General features: G+C 36.4%; 2 protein-coding genes across 3 annotated transcripts in view; both read left to right on the top strand.

The window, feature by feature from the left end:
• LOC142339657 (sodium leak channel NALCN-like) overlaps window positions 1-20,620 on the top strand; it is a 93,358-nt gene extending 72,738 nt beyond the window's left edge. For both annotated transcript variants that reach the window (XM_075389853.1, XM_075389852.1), the window contains exons 25-32: window positions 5,231-5,416; window positions 5,951-6,099; window positions 6,432-6,655; window positions 10,017-10,180; window positions 12,279-12,422; window positions 12,938-13,114; window positions 17,369-17,479; window positions 19,862-20,620. In XM_075389853.1, the coding sequence (XP_075245968.1) occupies window positions 5,231-5,416; window positions 5,951-6,099; window positions 6,432-6,655; window positions 10,017-10,180; window positions 12,279-12,422; window positions 12,938-13,114; window positions 17,369-17,479; window positions 19,862-20,116 (1,410 nt within the window). In that variant the 3' untranslated portion in view covers window positions 20,117-20,620. The remainder of the gene's footprint in view (window positions 1-5,230; window positions 5,417-5,950; window positions 6,100-6,431; window positions 6,656-10,016; window positions 10,181-12,278; window positions 12,423-12,937; window positions 13,115-17,368; window positions 17,480-19,861) is intronic.
• Window positions 1-22,194, top strand: part of LOC142339658 (signal peptide peptidase-like) — a 144,548-nt gene that overhangs the window by 69,173 nt on the left and 53,181 nt on the right. The gene's annotated exons all lie outside the window — the stretch shown is intronic.

Below are 22,194 nucleotides of genomic sequence, written 5' to 3'. Positions count from 1 at the left end.
TTCTTTATTGAATTGTCATTGTTCTTCTACTTCAACTTTTTAAATTTCATTTTCAACTTTCAAAATTCCTTATAATGGATTTATTTTGCTTTACTTTATTTCACAACTAGTTCAACATTTTACCTTAAACTTTTTGAATTCTCTGCTAATTTTTGTTCTAATTCTGCTGAAGGTGTTTTCAAGCAGCTGTTACTCAGCAAAATGATCCAGAGCAAACCGAGACAGTTCGAAAAACGAATTCAAAAATTAAAATGGGAGAAACCCATAGCCATATTTTAGATGCCCAATATTGTTTTTGTTTTTAATAGCCGCACAGCGATAGCTGGGGCTATTATTGGCCTACTCTTGTTTTTTATTTCGTCGTCAAGATTTCTGTTTTGACCATATGACGTCACAGTCACTTCAAGTCTCCTTTTTTGTTCATTCGTCCATGCGATTTCAACTGAAATGCGTGTGTGACGTCTTTTTTCAATCTTGGTAGAGCGAGTTTTTTTTGTTCATTTGCGTGATTAAGTCTATAGTCACACGTGACTTACCTCACTTTCAAAAAAGAGTTATTCACTTCGAAAGTGACTTCTGTTAACTTTATTTCAAAAAGAAGGTCAAGTGAATGTGTCACTCTAACTGAAGGTTATTTGAGAGCACTTTATAGAAGCAGCAATATTTTATAAAGATTCCTAATCAAAATATAACGTCTCAGTATTTTTTAATTTTTTCGTCTATTTCTTTTACCATATTTTTGATACTGCAGATCTAGCTGTTGCCGCTATTTTCTGGCAATCTGCCAACTATGTTTATTATTTTTTAGTTACAATCTCGATTGCTTATAGGTATTTATATTATGCCCTGTATCCCTAATTAAGAAACAGGGTTTTTAACGAAGAAATGAAAAAAAATCGAAAAAGGTTTTATAATAGCCGCTGTCAGCCTCTCAACGGCTATTATTTAAGCGCTCTCCTTTTGTTTGATTCGCTTTACTTTTTCATCACTGTTTAAGTTTTATATAAATCAGGATTATAGCGTTTGAACCGTGACTTAGTTTACTCATTGTTTCAAATGAATGAATTTTAAAATCTTTCAACCATTGAATTACGCTATGTGGTGAATATGGTCAATTTCAAAGATGCAAAATCAAAAGGAACGGGATAAACCGGTAAAGAAAGTCACTAGATCATAGTGCATTAGGTTATTAAATTTCATTAGAGCATTGATAGCTGAAATTTGTATTATCATTAACAGTTTTCTGTTTAGAAGCGGAATTAAGTATAAATTATTTAAATATAATTAAGCACATGCAATTATTTGATTACATCAGCTGATGCTTTTTATAACTTTGACACTATTTAGTGAATATTTGATATTTGCCCTTTCAAACATTTCGGCTGTCCTATCACTTAGTCATTATGATAGGTTGCTTTGTTTGCTAATGAGTAATATTTGAAGCTAAGTAATAGTTGCAGTAAATCTCTGATGTCTTGTGGCTTTGATACTATTTATTCGCAAAAAGTTTAAACCAATTTTTGAGTTTGGTATTTGTGGTAGTTTTCGTTTTCATAACATTCATGGGACAGGTCGCATAAGGTTGCTAATGGAGAAAGTTATTTGATTTATTTGTTTCAAATTTAATACTCTTATACTTTGATGCAAATTGTTTCCTCGATAAAAATTTTTTGTCAAATTTTTATGGAGATATGCGAGTTTTTTTTGTTGACGTGGTTATCCTATGTTTGTGTTTTTGTTAAGTCTTCTGTCTTTAAGGATTCTCAACGTAATGGGAATATTACTTTTAAATGTGAAATATCACTGAATTTTTCAACTATTTTCTGTGCTTGTTGCTGCGTTTCTTTTCTCATTAATGACAGGTGTTATCGGTTTCTAATGAAGATTTAATGGAATTCAATCCGTAGCTAATGCTTTTTGTGACTTCTATGGCGTTTGTGACAATTAAGTATGGCCGAATTATTGAGATTTGGCGCGAATAGGTAGTGTTTTTGTCTTACCATTTAGTCTCATTTTTTAATAGGCGCTGTCAGTCTCTCAAACGGCTATTATTTAGGAGCTCTCCTTTTAAAATTCGCTTTACCTTTTGATCAGGTTTTTCGTTTTACATAAGTCACGACTTTCACGTTCGACTTCTGACTTACTTACTCACTGTTTGAACTGAATGATTTTAAAATCCATTCACTTAACGAATTACGCAAGATAGTGAATATAATCAAGGTCAAAAGAGCAAAATCAAAAGACTGGATAAACCGATAAAGCCCGGTCATTAAGTTATTGAGAATTAGGTTATCAAAGATCACCAGAGTGTTTGGTAATTGAAATTGGTATTAAGCTGATTAGCTTTCATTTTAGGAGCTAAATTAATTATAGTTTTAGAATCCAACCGAAATTGCACGCCAAATTAGAAAACTTTTTGACACTGGAAAAAAGTCAATTTTTTTTCAATCCCGATGTGCATCAACGGCGGCTATTTTCCGGCAATCTGCCGGCTATGTTAACAGTTTTCATTGGTTGGTAATGTGGAATAAGTATATCTAAGTTGTCGCTTGAATTCATCGGAATTGTTTTGTTAATTTGACACAATTTCTTTCCAATAATACACTTTGTTGCTTTTTTCGGTGTTCTCATTGGCTTTCTGGTGAGGCATGATTTTGGTCAATTGATTAGCTCCGTTTTTAGCTTAGTTTTCATTGATTTATAAACCCTTTGTTTCCGAAATGTTTGAGTTTGTGAATCTTGCCGTTGTTTGTAGTTATGTTGTCCCTTTTTCAGCCATCAGAACTGTTTAAGAAGTATTTTGTGACAAAAAATACTACGTAAAATCTTACAGTATGCTGCGGTTAAGGATTTTGTTTGTTGTTATATTGTTTTTTTCCTTGAAGGCACTGACGTTCAAAAAATATTACGATTTTTTTATTTCTACCATTTGGTTTCTCTTTTTCCTGCTCTGTCTCTCATTGATTCCCTGACCCCTATTTTATTGTCTATTCCTTTATGGATTGTGGGAGTCAATATTTGCAAATAAAGGTTGATATTGTTTTTTTCTCGACATTCTGGATATTGCAATTCGTTGAAAGGTACAAAAAATTTAAGAAGCGCTTTTAATTACGAGAACAATCTTACCAAAATACATTAAATGTGAATTTTAATCAAATTCTTGAGATGCAGTTTGGATGTGACATTTTTCAGTCTATTCCTTCTAATCTGTCACTTTTTTCAAATAAAATTTTTTCTGTTTAGGTCCTTTATTGATCTTATATATATATTCATATATATTCATGGGATTTTTTGACCTTTTTGTCTTTGTCTGACATACCGCTAATATTTCCAATTGTCAGTCCATCAGTCAATTCATTTCCTTGGACTATTTAGGGACTAGTTGTGCTATGTTTCTTACATTCGCTTTTGAGCACGTTTTAGGTAAATTTCGCGCCTGACTTACCTTAGTCAGTGTTGCAAATGAATGGATTCTTATTTTTGATTCTTTTGCTCATTTTTCTTACGCAGCGTAATGAGTAAGGTCAAGGTCAAAACAGCAAAACACACTTGGCTTGATGTTGTTTTGCTGGTTAGTTTTTAATGTTAACGAAACGGTTTTTAAGATAATATTATTAAGATCTTTAGCCAATTGTGATACAAATTTCTATTCTTTTCTATAACATTGAAAATTTCGGTCAATTCGCAAGTTTTTCGATCTCTAGGCATCAAAGTCTGCAAAGTTTCTACATGTTTTAAGTTCTAATTTTTGCAAAAAAAAAATCGGGTTTGAGACATAAATGTCCAGACTTTGATCAATTTTTCTTTATTTTCTGCTATTTTTTTTTAATTTCTTAATTTTTTATCTTTCTTCTTCCTGCTTGTGTTGCTCCTATGTGCAACATGATTTGTGCTAGCCTGCAGGTTTATTAAATTTCAGATAGAATAGAGATAAAATCCTTTATTAAGTTTTTTCAAACTTTTTCGTCTGAGCTCAAGCAGTCCTCTGCTTTATTTATAGTGCAATAAATAGTGACTCCAGGAAACTTGGGAGAATTTTAAATTTTAATTTCTGGCAGATCTTGCCCTTTTAATTTCTCTCGAATGAGAAGCAATTATTGTAAACGTGTGTCTTTTTATGCCGATTTTTCGTTTGACCGTTTTTGCACTTTTCTTCTAGAATAATCTTTGACTTCTCAATTGATTTTTTCACGCATTTCTTTGTGATTTTGATTGCTTGCTCTCACTTGATTGATTGCTCTCACTCCGAAATAAAATTTGTTGTTGTTCAAACAAATTTGATTGATGGAGATACGATGACAAGGCTCTGGTGGCTGAGTGGTTAACGCCTTTTCTCCAGGTGAAGGCATCGGACTCAGAAGGGCGGGGTTCAAACCCTACCTTCCTTCGTCTGATGTTTTTGCTCCCATAAAAAACTTTCGCCCCGCCAGTCATTCGAGAGCCATTTTTCCTACGTTAGTCGGTTTATGTTCTAATTTTAATTGTTCTTTTTGCTGTTTTTGCCGGTCTTTAATTGTGTCTTTTTTCTCGGCAAGTTTTGCTTGGTTCCCAACTTTTTTTGCCCTTTTTACGTTTTTCAATGACGACCATGGCTTTCTCAAAGTTCCTCTTGTCTCAAAGTTTGTGAAACCAAGATTTTCTGTCTGGCTGGCATTGTTCATTTGATCTGCTTGTCATGTACATTAGTTTTAAGTTTTTCTTTTAATTCTTTGGATTGTCTTTCAAGACTTGTACCTCTATTGTTTTTATTTTGTCGAATAAAAAGTAGTTTCGTTTTACTTTTGTTCACAGCTTGTTCAAAATTTTGCGTGAAATCTTTTGCGACTTCTGTAGGCTAATTTTAATCTGCTCTCATTCTACTCAAAGCGCTTTTAAACAGCAACTCCTCGGCAGTTCAGGCTAGAATCAACGGAGTCAGTATGGTAAAAACGAAGTCAACTTTAGAATCGGGATAAACCCACGAACCCAAATTTTAGTTGCCCGGTTTGTGAACTTTGTTGTTATAAGTCTTAGTTAACTTCTCTAATGCATATTAGCATTGATACCAATCCCTTTATCCTCTCATTAAAGAACAGGAGTATGTCTATCTGTCTATTCTTTTTTTTCATTCCCAATCGGGGTTATGGCAATAAGCGGGGATTGTTTATTAGTGATACGCTGTCGCTTTGAAATATATTATCGAGTATTTGAATCGGACCTTTCTAAAATGTAGATATAAATGTGTTGATAGGCAATAATGAAGTGTGTGGCGGTGTCTTTCCGTGGCTACTGGCAGAGCTGGAGGAACAGGTACGATCTCTTTGTCACTACTCTGGGAATCCTGTGGAACGCACTGTTCGCATATGACAAGGAGAGCTACTGGGAACTGGGCACTTTGGTAGTCATGCTCCGATTCTTCACCATTTGCGGAAAACAGGTGGGGAAACCGAACTGAAAACCCACCGCCCGCCCCGCCCCCAAAGAAGCATATTATCTGCTTGCAACCCCTAATTGCACGTGATATATCAACACGTAAAGGTTTACTATACGTACTCTTTTCAATGGCACGTACTCTTTTAACTGGAGGGCGCTTAGCGTACCTTGGAGTTGGTTGGGTTGGGGGTGGAAACGATCCGAGCTGTTTTAAGAGTTGGACAGGTGTTTAATCAATTGAATAGATATCCATGAAGCTATTTGCGGATGAAGTTGACCAGGCGATTTCCAAGCTTTATTTTTAATACGGTTCGGACGGTTCCTTAGAATCTGTGAACTAATCGGTAAGATTTCTGAACAAAAATAGCAATGTAAATTATTAACAAAAATGTGCATTATTTAGAAAATTCCAATTCTCCAGATGTGGTGTGATAATGTAAAGAATATTTTGGCGTTAAAATCACAGAAACTGTCGGGAGAATGAGATTATATTGAAAATGTTGTGCTGTGAATTTGAGTTGTGTTGTGTTTTGTTTAGGCTACTCTGAAGATGTTGTTGCTGACAGTGTTGGTGTCAGTGTACAAGAGCTTCTTCATCATCCTGTCTCTGTTTGTCCTCATCCTCTGCTACGCTCTCTCTGGTGTCATCCTATTCGGAACTGTCAAGTACGGAGAGAACCTACACAGGTTACTAATTGCTGTCTACTATCCTCATTGATTAATAAATATTTAACAAAACTTGTGGTTAACAAAAATTGTTAGAAGAATATAAAAACAATCCTTTGGTAGCTGCCTAATTCTTCGACTTCTTAATTATAGTGGAGAATTATGGATGTTTGATTAAGCTATACGGGAGTTTTCAACATCAATATAGAGATTCAAAAACTTTGGATCAATTTTGACTAATTTGAAAAATATTTTTGCAGCAAATGTCAAGATTCGAAGGTTCAAGAAGTGTCTTATGCATGTTCTTATCTGGCCCATTTACTTTAGTGTATTGAGTTGCGTGAGTATTACAGGAGAGCAAACTTCCACAATGCTGGTCAGGCAATGACAGTGTTGTTCCGAATTGTGACCGGGGAGGATTGGAACAAGATCATGCACGATTGTATGTTGAGTCCACCCCTGTGTAGCCAGGCACCCAATTACTGGGAGAGTGATTGTGGCAGCTTTACTGCTTCCATCATATTCTTCTGCTCCTTCTACGTCATCCTAGCATACATCGTACTCAATTTACTTGTGGGTGAGTATTGCTGGTAATGTTCATGTTGACGATGAACTCATTTATTGCAGCTGCGATGCTTGTCAGCCGAGCGTGGCTATAGTGCGGTGATTTTGGTTTTTTACAACTCAAAGAATTTGAATTGTAATGGGACGCTCTCTATTTAAAGATCTGATTTCACATTTATGAATTTTGAAGTCAGATTTGATTGGTGGTTTTGGTTAGACCGAAAGATGAAGCGGAGGAAAAGAGCTACTGATTCTGTGGCGTAAAAATTTTCACTCTAAGGTTAAAGACGAGTGAAAAAACGCTAATTTGGAGAATAAATTCGCTTTCTCGATTGTTATTAATTGCTCTCAAACGAAGTGGTGTGAAATTTGATCCCCGTGCCCCCCCCCCCGCCGCGCTCGCACCTCCCTAAACCTGCTAGCCTCCCTAAATAATATTTAGCTAGTGGCGAAGGCAAAGGTTGCGAATTGAAGAGGAGTATTGGACAAATGTCTTTTTGAAAATCAATATTTCTCTGGAGTGAATTTGATGCATGACGTGAAACGCTCGAAAAACATCGTTTTACAGCTGATCAATTGTGAAAAATGAAGCCAAGGGAGTGGGTTTGAGAGAGTCAGAAATTGATGTGTAAAAAGATTTTCACTAAAAGAGCAAATTTTTTTGTTCACGTGCGGCTCATTGAAGTAGTTGTTTAGCTCATTTTTTCTGCTTTAAAGCAGTATCAGGGTCGCTTCAACTGTGTTCCGTTTCGTTTCGTTTCTTGGAAACTGAATAAACACATTATGCTGGTACGTTTTTTTTCAATTTCCATTCTATTACAATTTTGGTGTTTTAAAGAAAATGTTTATGCGCAAACTAAGACACATTTGTTAGTCTTTTGCTTTTCAATTTTTATATTGGCTACAATAATTATGTATTTTTTTTTGCTTCTGAATGGTTATAGTTGTCTTTTTGTTCGAGCATATTTGAGGTATTCTAATGGCTGGTTTTTGTGGAAGGCGAATCTTCAGATGTCATTTCCGTAATTTTTCCTGCAGTTTCTTTTAACTTCGTCAAAAAGAAATTAGTTTCGCCTTACGTCAGATCACAGATTGTTCAACATTTTGCGTGTTTTACTTCTCTGAGTTCTACTCATCTCTCATTCTGCTCAAAATTCTTTTAAACACCAGTCTCTCGGCAAAACAATCTAGAATCAACAAAATGAGTGTTGGAAAACGAGTATTGTGTTTTTCATTTTGTCATGACCTTTAGCTGCTTTTGTGTACGTGAAGTCATTTGTTAATCTCTTTAGGAGTAATTTATAGCTGAATTGCGTCGCAAGTTTTTTTCGTAAATGGCTGACCTCACTCTCCAATGCTACACCACTGTTAAGGTATGGTGAGACAACAAGTCGATTACTCCAAGCCTTGTCAATAAAGGACTCCGATACTATGAAAGTGGTTACTATTAAAGCATCGTCACCATGATATTGTAATATAAGAACTATGGTTTTTCCTATTTTTAATAGCCGCCCTCATCTTCTCAGCCGGCTATTATAGCGCTCCTATTTTTTACAATTCAAAGAATTTGAATTGTATTGGGGCGCTGTCTTTTTTTTATCTATTCACACATTTTCATGATTTTTGAAGTCAAATTGGGGTAGTGATTTTGGTCACGCCGAAACAGGAAATGGAGCGAAAAAGCGAGTGGTTTTGCGGCGTGAAATGTTTTCGCTCTAAATTTAAAGTAGAGTGAGAAAACGGTGTTTGAACAAAAATTCGCTTTCTCGCTAGTTATTTTTTTGTTCACATGCGGCAATTTCATTTTGATTTTTATAATTTTTTCGATTTTTTGGATCAGATTTTTTTCTAAATGGTTTTCACAATCCTTTCATAGTCCTTGTTTGGTCTAGTTTTCTGTTTAGTCAATGAAAATTATTTGAATTGTACGTCAGGACTTGTGCTGCTATGTTTTTTTACTTCGTCGAACTTTTTTTTCGCTTTACACATTTTGCCGCTTTTTCGTCATTTTGCGTAAAATCTTTTTGACTTCTCTAGGCTAGTTTCACTCTTCGGTCATTCTGCTCAAAGTTCTTTTAAACAGCAGCTGCTTAGCAAAGCAATTCAAAACGAAGAGATTCAGTATAAAAAAATCAGTCAGAAATAGAAACGGGATAAACCCATAAAGCCCATTTTTAGATGTCCGGTACTTAAACTTTGTTCTCATATGTTTTAGTTACTATCTATAATGCTTATTGGTATTGATACTAGACGCTGTAGCCTCTCACTGAGAGACAGGAGTATGTTCAATTACGGAATGACATCAAAATAAATCGCACTTAAAAATGTTTATATACAAAAATCAATTTTTGTTGATATTTTCTTTTCTTTCAATCCCAATAGAGTTATGGGAATCAACGGCGGCTATTTTCCGGTAATCTGCCGGGGATGTTTATTCTCAAATTTTTAACGTTTTTAATTTTCTTCATAGTTCACGTCGGAAACTTCAACTCGATCTGTTTTTGTTTCTATTTGACGGCCCGCGAATAAAATTCACCGGCGATTTTGAATTAATAGCCGCGTCATCTTCGCAGGTGACTATTTTTACTGTCCTTTTTTGACGACGGAAGAGGAGCCTTGAAGTGTCAGTTTTTCAATCAAGTTTTTTTAAGTGAATTGGAAACTAAATGCCGCACGTGCTCGACTGATCCCTCTATTTTCTTTAAAAAGCAGAAGGAAGCCTATCGAACAAATTATATCAAAACAACGCAATCTTGATATTTTGTTGTTAAAAACATATAATCAATTTAGTTTTTTCTTGTTTCAATACTGACTGGGATCATCGGATTCAATCGAGGCTTTTTTCCGGCAATCTGCCGGGTACATTTTCAATTGTGATTACATACTCTATTGATAGAACATTAAGAGAACTACTGTAAACTGTGCATGAGATAAGGTTGTGATCCCAGGTTTATACAGTGACTTAAATGCCTCAAAACTCTAAATATCTCAAAACCTATAGTGGGAGAGGTGTCATTTTGAGCTAGTAAAAGTCTTGTTAACAATTTGTCGTGAGGGCAGTAGTCTAGAGTGGTAATTTAGTTCAAACAACTATGTAACATGAAACGTTAGGCTAAATTCAATCGTGTGCAGTTGGAAGCAATCTGGGTGGAGCAAAACTACGCTTTCACATTTGAGTCGAGTAGTCGTTGTTCTTATGCATTTTGGGTTGATGGGTTTGGGGTTTTCATAAGCCCAATTTTAAACCTGGTATAGCTCGACAAGAAGCAATATTGCCGAAGAGTGTGCTGTGCACCTTAAATTACCTCTCCAGGATTGATGTATAATGTGTTTGTCCATCGATTTTTTTTCTACAATGTTCTGTTGATTTGCAGCTATCATCGTGGAGAATTTCTCCCTGTTCTACTCGAACGATGCGGATGCCCTGTTGAGCTACAACGACATCAAGATGTTCCAGGAGAAATGGAAGATTGTGGACAGAGAGAGGAAGGGATATATCACAACAATACAAGTCAGATTCTTACTCCGACACCTCACAGTAAGCGGATGTTATGACTTATTAATTGCTGTCGAACGAAGTTTGAAGCAATTATTGTTAACTTGTTAATAGCCGCCCTCATCTTCTCAGCCGGCTATTATTGCGCTCGTATTTTTTCTTTACAATTCAAAGAATTTGAATTGTATTGGGGCGCTGTCTTTTTTTTCAAGATCTGTTCACACATTTTCATGATTTTTGAAGTCAAATTGGAGCAGTGATTTTGGTCACGCCGAAACAGGAAATGGAGCGAAAAAGCGAGTGGTTTTGCGGCGTGAAATTTTATCGCTCTAATTTTAAAGTAGAGTGAGAATACGGTGTTTGAACAAAAATTCGCTTTATCGGTAGTGGTTTTTTTGTTCACATGCGGCAATTTCACTTTGATTTTTACTGTTTTTTCGATTTTTTGGATCAGATTTTTTTCTAAATGGTTTTTCCAATCCATTCATAGTCGGTTCTAGGTCTAGTTTTCTGTTTAGTCAATGAAAATTCTTTGAATTGTACGTCAGGACTTGTCCTGCTATGTTTTTTACTTCGTCAAACTTTTTTTCGCTTTACCATTTTGCCGCTTTTTCGACATTTTACGTGAAATCTTTTTGACTTCTCTAGGCTAGTTTCTCTCTTCTCTCATTCTGCTAAAAGTGAATTTGAACATCAGTTGCTAAGCAAAGCAATTCAAAATGAACACAGTCGGTATAAAAAACTGAAGTCAGAAATAAACGGGATAAACCCATAAAGCCCAATTTTAGATGCCCGCTATTTGGACGTCGTTCCTATAAGTCTTAGTTACCACCTCTAATGCTTATTGGTGTTGATAGTAGCCCCTGTAGCCTCTCTCTAAGAAACAGAAGTATGTTCAACTACGAAATGCCATCAAAATAAATCGGACTTAAAAAATATTTTTGTACAAAAATCTTTTTTTTTCAATATATTCTATTCGTTCAATCCCAATCATGCTTATTGGAATCAACGTCGGCTATTTTCCGGCATACTGCCGGGTATGTTTGGTTTTTTATGCAAAATTTTTGCTTGACCGTTTTTCCGCTTTTGTCCTAGAACATTATTGGACGTATTAGCATTGCGTATTTTATTCTATTCAGTTTAACATTGTATCCGAAAACGTGGAATGTTATTAGTTATTGTTGATTGGTTAATAAATCGCTGGCTTAGATTCTATTCGAGAACAGCCCCCCTTTTGCAGGGGGGGGGGCAATTGTTGAAAAGATCCCAAGTTTGACAATAAAACCGATTGTGAGCGAAGGGAAATCAAAGGCAGTGTAGCTGAGTGATTAAGATGTGAGACTGGTGACCTGGAAATATGGGGCGATTTTTTGCACCCATAACACATTTCTAAGCTACAACGCCTGTCGTTCGAGAGAAATTCATTCGACGCTAGTTTAAATTTTTAAATCTGGTGGTATCAACTTCTGAGTTGCATAGAAATTATTGGGCTTGTATTATATGCAAACCCCTAGCTCACGTGTTATTTTGATGTTATACATGTGATATCAAGGCCATAGTAACACCTAGTTTGAAAATTGGTTAGGTATGATACTAGCTAGAGTGCATTGAGTATTAATCAGACAATTAATCAGTTTTTAATTGCCCTTGAACGAAGTTCATAGCAATTATTGTAAACGTGTGTGTCTTTTTTATGCAAGTTTTTTGTCTGACAATTTTGACTTTTCGAGTGACTTTTACGCCCTTGACTTTTTGCGTTTCGCGTGATCTAAAATTCTCTCTCAATCACAATTTCAAGCAGCTGAACTCAATTGGCGGCAATTTAATACTAAAAGTCAAATGAAAAGTGCGCCGAAACTGGTGCCATTTTTTACATTAAATCTTAATAGTGGTATATGTTAACCTCTAATGTGGTTATTTGAAGCCCGCTATTGAACTTCTTAGTCCCATTTAGGCGCCCCCTCCCTCCCTCCCTCCTCCTCCCCCCCCCCCCCCCCCCCCCCGACTGAAGCAGGCTGCAATTGATTAGAGCTCCGCTAGTAGTTCGAGAGCAATTCTCCCGACGTTTAGTCGGTTGTGTTTTCAAAGCTTCAAGCGATAGGAAGGCTGTATGTAAGGCTAAGAACTGTGTATATTTAAGGGTCGCCTGCAAGTGGATATGGTGAATGACAAATTGCTGTTTAAACACATGTGCTGTGAGGCTGAGAAGACTCACAATGGGGCAGAAGTCTCCTTCCACGAGATACTATCCATGCTTGCCTACAGATCTGTCGACATCAGAAAGGTCACTTAAATTTAGTTCAGTATTTTTAACCGGCATTTACTTTTAACTCATCAAGTGCACTTCCGAGTTTTCGGAAGAGGTGCTAAAATGCTACGATTATTATGATGAAGTCTAAAAATTGTAGGTGAAATTGTCAACTACAAAATCAACATGATCAACAAGACTACTAATAACAATTCAGTACTAGTTTTCGGCGTGTGTCTGTTGGAAACCATATTAAGCTTGAAAAATAGCAATTAATCATCATGCGACCAAAACAATTTCAGCTTCGCCAACAGTCATCGAAAGTAGTATCGTGAGCAACGTTGTTGTTCTCGTGATCTTTACTTAATTTGCTGACAATTAACTTGACAATAATTGATCATGATATCGGAGAACTTTCGGTTTTGAATGAGTATATATAGCATTGATTGCGCCCTTTAGAAGAAACCTAAAATTTGGTGGATAAAACTGAAGTGTTTAAAGCCATTTTGAGAGCAAAATTTTTAGCCATTTTGAGCCATTTTTGCTGTTAGGTGCTGCAATTGGAGGAGCTGTTGGAGAGGGAGGAGTTGGAGTTCAGCATAGAGGAGGAGGTAGCAAAGCAGACCATCATCAACTGGTTCAACAAGATAGTGAAGGCGAGGAATTTAAGGAGACACACTACAGGCGAGACATTTATCTCACAACTCAGACATCAGATCGAAGAGGAGGTACGTGTTGCGAGCATCTTTTATTAATTGCTCTTGAACGAAAATCATATAAATTATTAATAGCCGCCCTCATCTTCTCAGCCGGCTATTATTGCGCTCGTATTTTTTTTTAATAGCCGCCCTCATCATCTCAGCCGGCTATTATAGCGTTCCTATTTTTTTTTACAACTCAAAGAATTTGAATTGTATTGGGGCGCTGTCTTTTAAGATCTGTTCACACATTTTCATGATTTTTGAAGTCAAATTGGAGTAGTGATTTTGGTCACGCCGAAACAGGAAATGGAGCGAAAAAGCGAGTGGTTTTGTGGCGTGAATTTTTTTCGCTCTAATTTTAAAGTAGGGTGCGAAAGTGGTGTTTGAACAAAAATTCGGTTTCTCGGTAGTGGTTTTTTGTTCACATGCGGAAATTTCACTCTGATTTTTACTGTTTTTTCGATTTTTTGGATCGGATTTTTTTCTAATTGTTTTGTCCAATCCATTCACAGCTCATTTTAGGCCTAGTTTTTTGTTTGAATTAAATTTTCATTACTCGCTAGTGGTTTTTTGTTCACATGCGGCATTTTGACATTGATTTTTTTTTGTTTTTTTTATATTTTGATCTGATTTTTTTTTAAATGGTTTTCTCAATTCACTCATAGTCTATTCTAGGTCTAGTTATTCTGTTTAGTCAATGAAAATTCTTTGAATTGTACGTCAGGACTTGTCCTGCTATGTTTTTTTACTTCGTCGAATAAAAAAATGTTTCGCTTTACCTCATTTTGCCGCCTTTTCAACATTTTGCGTGAAATCTTTTTGACTTCTCTAGGCTAGTTTCTCTCTTCTCTCATTCTGCTAAAAGTGAATTTGAACATCAGCTGCTCAGCAAAGCAATTCAAAATGAACAGAGTCAGTATAAAAATTGAAGTCAGAAATAGAAACGGGATAAACCCATAAAGCCCAATTTTAGATGCCCGCTATTTGAACGTCGTTCCTATAAGTCTTAGTTACCACCTCTAATGCTTATTGGTGTTGATAGTAGCCCCTGTATCCTCTCTCTAAGAAACAGAAGTATGTTCAACTACGAAATGCCATCAAAATAAATCGGACTTAAAAAATACTTTTGTACAAAAATCTTTTTAATAGCCGCCCTCATCTCAGCCGGCTATTATAGCGCTCCTATTTTTTTTTACTTCGTCGAATAAAAAATTGTTTCGCTTTACCTCATTTTGCCGCCTTTTCAACATTTTGCGTGAAATTTTTTTGACTTCTCCAGGCTAGTTTCTCTCTTCTCTCATTCTGCTAAAAGTGATTTTGAACATCAGTTGCTCAGCAAAGCAATTCAAAATGAACAGTCAGTATAAAAAATTGAAGTCAGAAATAGAAACGGGATAAACCCATAAAGCCCAATTTTAGATGCCCGCTATTTGAACGTCGGTCCTATAAGTATTAGTTACCTCTCTCTAATGCTTATTGTTATTGATAGTAGCCCCTGTAGCCTCTCTCTAAGAAACAGAAGTATGTTCAACTACGAAATGCCATCAAAATAAATCGGACTTAAAAAAATGTTTTTGTACGAAAATCTTTTTTTTTCAATATCTTCTGTTATTTCAATCCCAGTCATGCTTATTGGAATCAACGGCGGCTATTTTCCGGCAATCTGCCGGGTATGTTTTTTTTTCAATATATTCTATTCGTTCAATCCCAATCATGCTTATTGGAATCAACGGCGGCTATTTTCCGGCAATCTGCCGGGTATGTTTGTAAACGAGTGTTTTTTAAGCCCTTGACTTTTAGCGTTTTGCGTGATCTAAAATTCTCTCTCAATCACAATTTCAAGCAGCTGAACTCAATTGGCGGCAATTTAATACTAAAAGTCAACTGAAAAGTGCTCCGAAACTTCTTAGTCCCATTTGCTTGACCGATTTTTCGTCTCACTAACATTTGGTCCAGAAAAATAGGATAAACAAGTAAAGTCCGGAGCGTATCAAGTGGCTGAGCAGCTCTCTTAGAGCCTTACGCCTTACTAGTCTCTTAAGTGTGAGATTCATCAAAATTGTTTTTAGAAGACAATTTAATGGTGTGAAAGTGAAGTTGGGATTCTTAATATTGGTATTTCTGATACCCTCAGTTATCAATCCCCCCACTGGAACCCCAGAAACCGGGATGAACCCTTGAAGCCCAATTTTAGATTTCCCGGTACGTGAATTTTGTTTTTTTTAATAAGTCTTATTAGCTATATCTGATGCTTCTTGGTTTTGATATTAACCCCTGTATCCCGTCTTTATGAAACAAAAGTATCTCTGGCAACGAAATGAAATAAAAAAGTTTCCACTTAGAAAAATATTTTGTTCAACATTCAATTTTCCATGTCTGTCCTTTCAATCCAAATCGGGAATATGGAAATCAATAGCGGCTAACTTTGGCAATCTGCCGGGTATGTTGTTTGTTTTTCAAGTGGCTTTTTTAACACTTGACTTTGGTTTTTGCGTGATCTAAATTGTTACTTAATTTCAATTGGCATTAGTTTACTGCTAAGTGTTAGGTGTTAGATGTGAAATGTGCGCTTGCGTTGCGTCAATTGAAATCATTGTTACGGTATATAATAACCGCTTTATTATGGCTCACCTTAGATCTAACACTTTGCAAGGTCTAAGGGTTGCAAAGTGTTACAGGCACAGGCGTGAGTGAGTTTGTCTCTTTTTAACCTTCCAAACAAAACTTCGTATAAATACACGAAGCAGCTAGTTTTTTGTTTTTTGATCAACGCTTTTAACCACATTCGGAAACCCTCAACAAAGTGATCCCCCGGTAAAGCAGACGTCAGTGGAGTCAAATCCGCTTGTCATTTGAGATCAGTTCGTCCGATGCAGAGTCATTTATTTTGGGACAATGGTGGTGTTCAGAATGTGATGTGCAGAATGTGCTGAGTTTTGATGTGATGGATGCTGTGATGATGTCATTGTACCAATATGTTATTATAACTTTCGTGTAATTGGCTGACTCAGGACGACAAGGCGTTATTTTAGAAACGATTTTTATAGAATCGCCGCGGAGGTCTGTATGAAGTTGCCAAGAGCTTGGTAGTACCTGGAAAAGAGATAGTAAGATCCTGTTAAGTATATGGTTGATCGTTTTCATGTTCATTCCCACTCTCCCTATCGTGCTTTGATCATTACATTACGATGGTCGTGACGTCACACCCACAAAGTGTATAAGAAGAAACGCATTATACTCATTGATAAAAATGATCGAAATGCAGTTTTACATGGTAGGCCTGAGTTTTGAGCACTATGTTCCCTGGAAGTTCTGGGCTGCTTTTTCTTTTGCTTTTCAAATAAATCGATGCATTATCATTGTAAGTTAAATATTAAATTTCAAGAACCTTGGCAGTAAATCTATAGTGCGTATCCAGATCGAAAATTGTTAGAAGCGTATGTGAGTGAGTTATTCTCGAAATCTCCAACTTGATCAAATTTTTGTCGATTGGAGAAAAAATGGTATTACAAATTTATTAGCAAGTTGAAATCTCACGTGAAATCTAACTTAGCGCTGCTTATGCACAAGTCGAAAACTTTGTGAGAATCTTTGGAAAGGAAAGGAAATTTAGTTTCTCCGTTGTTGATAATTAACAAAACAATATATAAATATATTAATTTAAGAGACCCGGAGGTTACAGGCAACGGGGCGAGCGTTCCGCTAATTCCTGCCCTTCAAATGAACCACTTATTATATCTAAAAATTCAAAAATTTTGAAAAAAAAATTTTTTGGATAAGATGTAAATTGATTGAAAAACAAGTATTATCTTGTAAAGTTACATTTTGAATATTAATTTTCTCAATGAGTACCGATTTGCAGAGAAAGTGGGTACATTGTGAGTGTAGTGTAGAACAGACATAGTTTTAACTCTAAATTGCTCTCGAACTAAGTTCATGACTTCCCTGCCAGACTCGGGGAAACTTCTTTTCCGAACAATTTTAACTATGACTAAACGCAATTTACTGGAGAAAGGCACATGAAAATGACGCCTTATATTGCTCGATTCAATTGAGAGACTCACTGACTCCCTTTTAGTTAAGAGTTTTTCTCATTTTATCTAGACCCCCCCCCCCCCGAATTATATCCGGGCATCGTGTGGTATATTTAGGGATGTGGTGAGCTGTGGGCTGATAGATATAATGGGAAAGACAAAGTTAGCGCAAGTCGATGGGGAGCAATCATTTCGATGGTAGTTGGCTAAGTTTTATTGCCTGTTGCTGCATAAATGTTTGTTTCAGGTAATCCAGAAGATAACCAATGATCCAAAGCCAGTTAGTGGGGGGCCAGGCGTCCCTGGTGGATTGAGTGGAGGAAACACGAACAACGCCGATGACGGAGTTGAAAAAATGGTAAGAATACAGTCGTACTAAGATTTTTAATACAAATATAGTTTAATTCACCTCTTGAAATAGCTGCATTATACATTGAGTGAACTGGTAAGCAAACTAGTTAATAGCCGCACAGAGATAGCTGGGTCTATTATTGGCCTTCTCTTGGTTTTTACAATTCAAAGAGTTTGAATTGTATAGATTGGGGCGCTGTTTTTTTTACAATTCAAAGAGTTTGAATTGTATTGGGGCGCTGTCTTTTTTTTCTATGATCTGTTCACACCTTTCATGATTTTTGAAGTCAAATTGGAGTAGTGATTTTGATCACACCGAAGCAGGAAGTGGAGCGAAAAGTGAGAGCTGTTGCGGCGTGAAATTTTGTCACTCTGATTTTAAAGCAGAGTGAGACAACTGTGTTAGAACAGAAATTCGTTTTCTCGGTAGTGATTTGTTCACATGCGTCAATTTCACTTTGATTCTTACTGTTTTTTTTCTAATTTTTTTTGGATCGGATTATTTTTATTAATTGCTCTTGCACGTAGTTCTTAGCAAATATTGTAAACGTGTGTGTCTTTTTTTATGCAAAATTTTTGCTTGACGGTTTTGACTTTTCAAGTGATTTTTGCGCCCTTGACTTTTTGCGTTTCGCGTGATCTAAAATTCTCTCTCAATCACAATTTCAAGCAGCTGAACTCAATTGGCGGCAATTTAATACTAAATGTCAAATGAAAAGTGCGCCGAAACTGGTGTCATTTTTTACTTCAAATCTTAATAGTGGTATATGTTAACCTCTATTGTGGATATTTGAAGCCCACTATAGAACTTCTTAGTCTCCTTTAGGCTCCCCTCCACCCCCCCCCCCCGACTCAAGCAGGCTGCAATTGATTAGAGCTCCCACTAGTCGTTCAAGAGCAATTCTTCCGACGTTTAGTCGGTTATGTTTTCTAAATGGTTTTCCAAATTCATTCATAGTTCATTCTAGGCCTAGTGTTTTGTTAGAACCAAAATTCCATTTCTCGCTGGCTGCATTTTGACATTGATTTTCTTTTTTTTTAATTTTTTTGATCTGATTTTTTAGCCATAGTTGTCCCAATTCACTCATAGTCCGTTCTAGGTCTAGTTTTCTGTTTAGTCAATGAAAATTCTTTGAATTGTACGTCAGGACTTGTCTTGCTTTTTTTATTTCTTCACTTCAAGATTTTTGTTACGACCATATGACGTCACAACCACTTCAAATCTGCTTTCTGTTCATTCGGTCATGCAAGTTCAACTGAAGTGCGTGCGTGACGTCATTCATCGCTCTTAGTGTATCGAGTGTTTTTGTTCATTCGCTTTTTTAAATTTTTGGTCACACGTGACTTACCTCACTCTCAAAAATGACTTCCTGATTTCGAAATTGACTTTTATTTATTTTAATTCAAAGAGATAAGGTCTAGTAAATGTGTGTCAATCTAAATGACGGTTATTTGAGGGGACCTAATAGAGGCAGCAATAACTTATACAGGTTCTTAATTAAAATATAACATCTCAGCCTTCAATGTAATACTAAATTTTTGAGTCTGTCTTTTTTTACTGTTTTTTGAGACTGCAGATCTACGGGAAAGCTCTACATGTGAAAAAGCTCTACATGTGAAAAATTACATTTTAAGTGCGTTAAAAGGTTGGCTTATGATTTTTACCCTTGCCTATCAATTGCAATGGTTATTCGGCATGTCTTTGCATGTGTTGGTTAAAACCCTATATGGCCAATGATTGATGATATCGGTTTTAGCTAATGAAGCGTGCTCTAGGCACTGGTGATGAAAATTAGTTCCTTAATTCAAGTAGCTTTTTGCTTTCAGAAACAGAAGTCAAAGTAGTCTGCGAGCCTTATATTTATTAATAATGGATCTATTCTGTTTTGCCCCCCCCCCCTGTGTTTTTTATGACCCTCAGTTACAAATTATAGGTTGTTATAAAGCACGCTACTATGTAAGAAAATAGCACGTGCGCCTGTGGGTCATAAAAGATTTATGCTCACTAAGCGGGGGGGGGGGGGGGCAAAACAGAACAGATCCTTAATAATTTTAGAAGCCATATTTCGAGAAAACAACATGATCTAGATGTGATTGTAATAGTTTATGGGATCGTTTCCATTTGTGCACCCCCCCCCCCCCCAGCTTAGTGGGTGCATATTATTTGCACCCCAGCTTAGTGGGTGCATATTATTTGCACCCCCCAGACGCACGTGCCATATTTTTACATGATGATTTACTATGTAATGACACGTGCTCTGTAACTGGGGGGCTTATAACGTACGGGGGGAGGGGGGGGGCACAAACGGAAAAGATCCAGTGTACGAACAGCCTTGACGTACCTGTGGTGTCCAGTCCATCAATAAAATTTTGGTCTCGCTCGTTTTAGGGTCAATTTCTGACAGCCTCTGATGGGTCTAAAAAGTACAAGAAGGGTATGTGTCTAAAGAAAAACGTGAGTAGTGAGAGCGAATCGAACGCATCCTTAGTTTATATCGATTCGTGGAAATCCGACACGTGTGCTGGGTCTGGTACCAAAGTGCAGAGCTGGTGGAACTCGGCCATCATGCACCACTCCTCGTCAGCCAATAGGAATTCATCGATAGACAGCGACGATAGCGATGACTCAGATGATGATGACTAAAAGTAACAAGAAAAAGATTTTGACCTTTAAGAAACTTTCTTTCTTTTAAAACAGGTTATTTAACTTAAATTGGAAATTGGTTTCTCAAATTGATCTTATACGAAATATTGCTTAAATGTTAGCTGTCAATCCTCTTAAAAAACGAAATGGTGTAATAAATTTAAAATAATTAATTATCAATTTGTATAATTCGTTAGCTAGATTTCAAGTGTGTAGTACTTAGATTTATTGTATTCTCATATGCTAATAATAAAAACAAAAAAATCAGAACGCTGGTCGTAAAATCTTTAAATTTCAATCATTTAATGTCGACGTAAGGCGAGAAAAAATAAACAAAAATCGCAGTTAATGTGCAATATGAATTACAAAAAAAGTGCAATACGAGATAATGATTGCAGTTTATAATTGATTATTACTATCTCAAAATAGTGCAGTATAGAAATATGTTAGAGTTTAAATATTGGGTCAAACAGTGCATGATGAATTGAGACTTCGTCTTCATAAGCGTTTTTGGCTTTGACATACAGGTTACGCGACTGAAGACATCATTGAGAAAATCTGCCATTCGTCGATACTAGTAGTGGTTTGAGATGTAAGACAAAATTTCGAAGTGACCGCAGCTGTCAAGTCACTTTTGTTGGAACATGAACTGCGAGTTTTAAAATCTGGCATTGTATAGAGGAAACTTCAGCACTTCACAATCTTGCACTGGATTGTTTCCTCTGTTTAATCAGTTCAGCTGATCGCGAAATCGCCACAAATGAAGATTGCAACTATAAATCATCAACGGTGACAATTTTTACTGTTACTAAACGACATTTGTAGCAATTATAATCCTGCTGGTCTTTGTTATGCAATTTTTCGTACTGACTACTTTTTGCCTGATAATTGTCTGATTAATTGACTCAATGTCCTCAAAAACGGGATAAAGTGGTAAAGCCTTGAGGGCATTGCGTAGCCGAGTAGTTCTCTTAGAGCCTTAATGGTCTCCAAGTAAACAATTAATCGAAAAAGTTGACAAATTCATGGTGTAGAGGGTTGTCAACTCGCGGCCCACACCACCACCCGTCCGCACTCAACCGCCTCCACCACATTCTAGCCCACGAGAAAAACCCTTTCCTTAGCCTCCCTGTGCCACAGGAGGCTACAAACGAAGCCAATCGTTTGAGAGAAATTCGCCCACGTTAGTTAAGTTAAAATTTTTTACCTAACCCAAAGCGTAATGATTGTAGACAATTCTTCTGGCGAAATGGGTTAATACGACTTCTAGTTTTTTTTACAACCGAAGAGAAGTTAGACAGTCGCGCACTATTTACGCATTTTGGAAGTCATAAATTGCTTGCAAAAAAAATCATTGAAATTAAGTTAGTTTTGTGGTCTTTTTCTCATTCGCTCGATCAATGTTTTTCGCCCGACACTTTTGATTTTCGCTCAGAGTGAGTTCTTGATCCTCTAAGATTTAGAAATTTTAGATCTAAATTGCTTGAAGTCAGTTTTAAAAGTGCGCTGAATTCAAGTAGTTTACTGGTGGAAGTTATTCAAATTATGGCAGACTTTGGTTTCATTTGTCATGCTTAATAATTTAAAGAGCATTAGCGACATCATTTCTCTCTGGTTAAAGAGAGGAACAATTGACCATCGCTTGTTGATTGGGAGCAATTTGATCAACCTTAATTGGTTACTTTGAGTGTCCTTACTCTTACTGCTTAAATGATTATATACATTTGGAAGATCACTCGTCGATTTTTACCAGATTTTTTCCGGTAAAATTTTGTACTATATCGGCCAAAATGCTGGTTAGTTTAAGATGCTGAACAACAGTCAAAACGAAAAATGCTATAAAATAGATATTTTTCTATACATTACTTTTGATGGCAAATGTATTTACCGAGAAATTTTTGCCGAGAGAGAAATGTTTAATTGCTAGAGAACGAATTTTGAAGCCATTATTGTTAACCAGTTGGTCTTTTTTGTCTTTTGACTTGGCAGGTAACTTTTACGTCCTTGACTTTTTCGTCTTGCATGATCTAAATTTCTCCCTCATTCGCAGATATCAGCAGATAAATTCACGTGGTCGC

The sequence above is a fragment of the Convolutriloba macropyga genome, chromosome 5 (assembly GCF_964194025.1).
Source record: "Convolutriloba macropyga chromosome 5, txConMacr16.3, whole genome shotgun sequence".
NCBI classification, from domain to species: domain Eukaryota; kingdom Metazoa; phylum Xenacoelomorpha; order Acoela; family Convolutidae; genus Convolutriloba; species Convolutriloba macropyga.
Note: the sequence above shows the minus strand (reverse complement) of the source record. Positions and strands in the feature narration are given on the sequence as shown.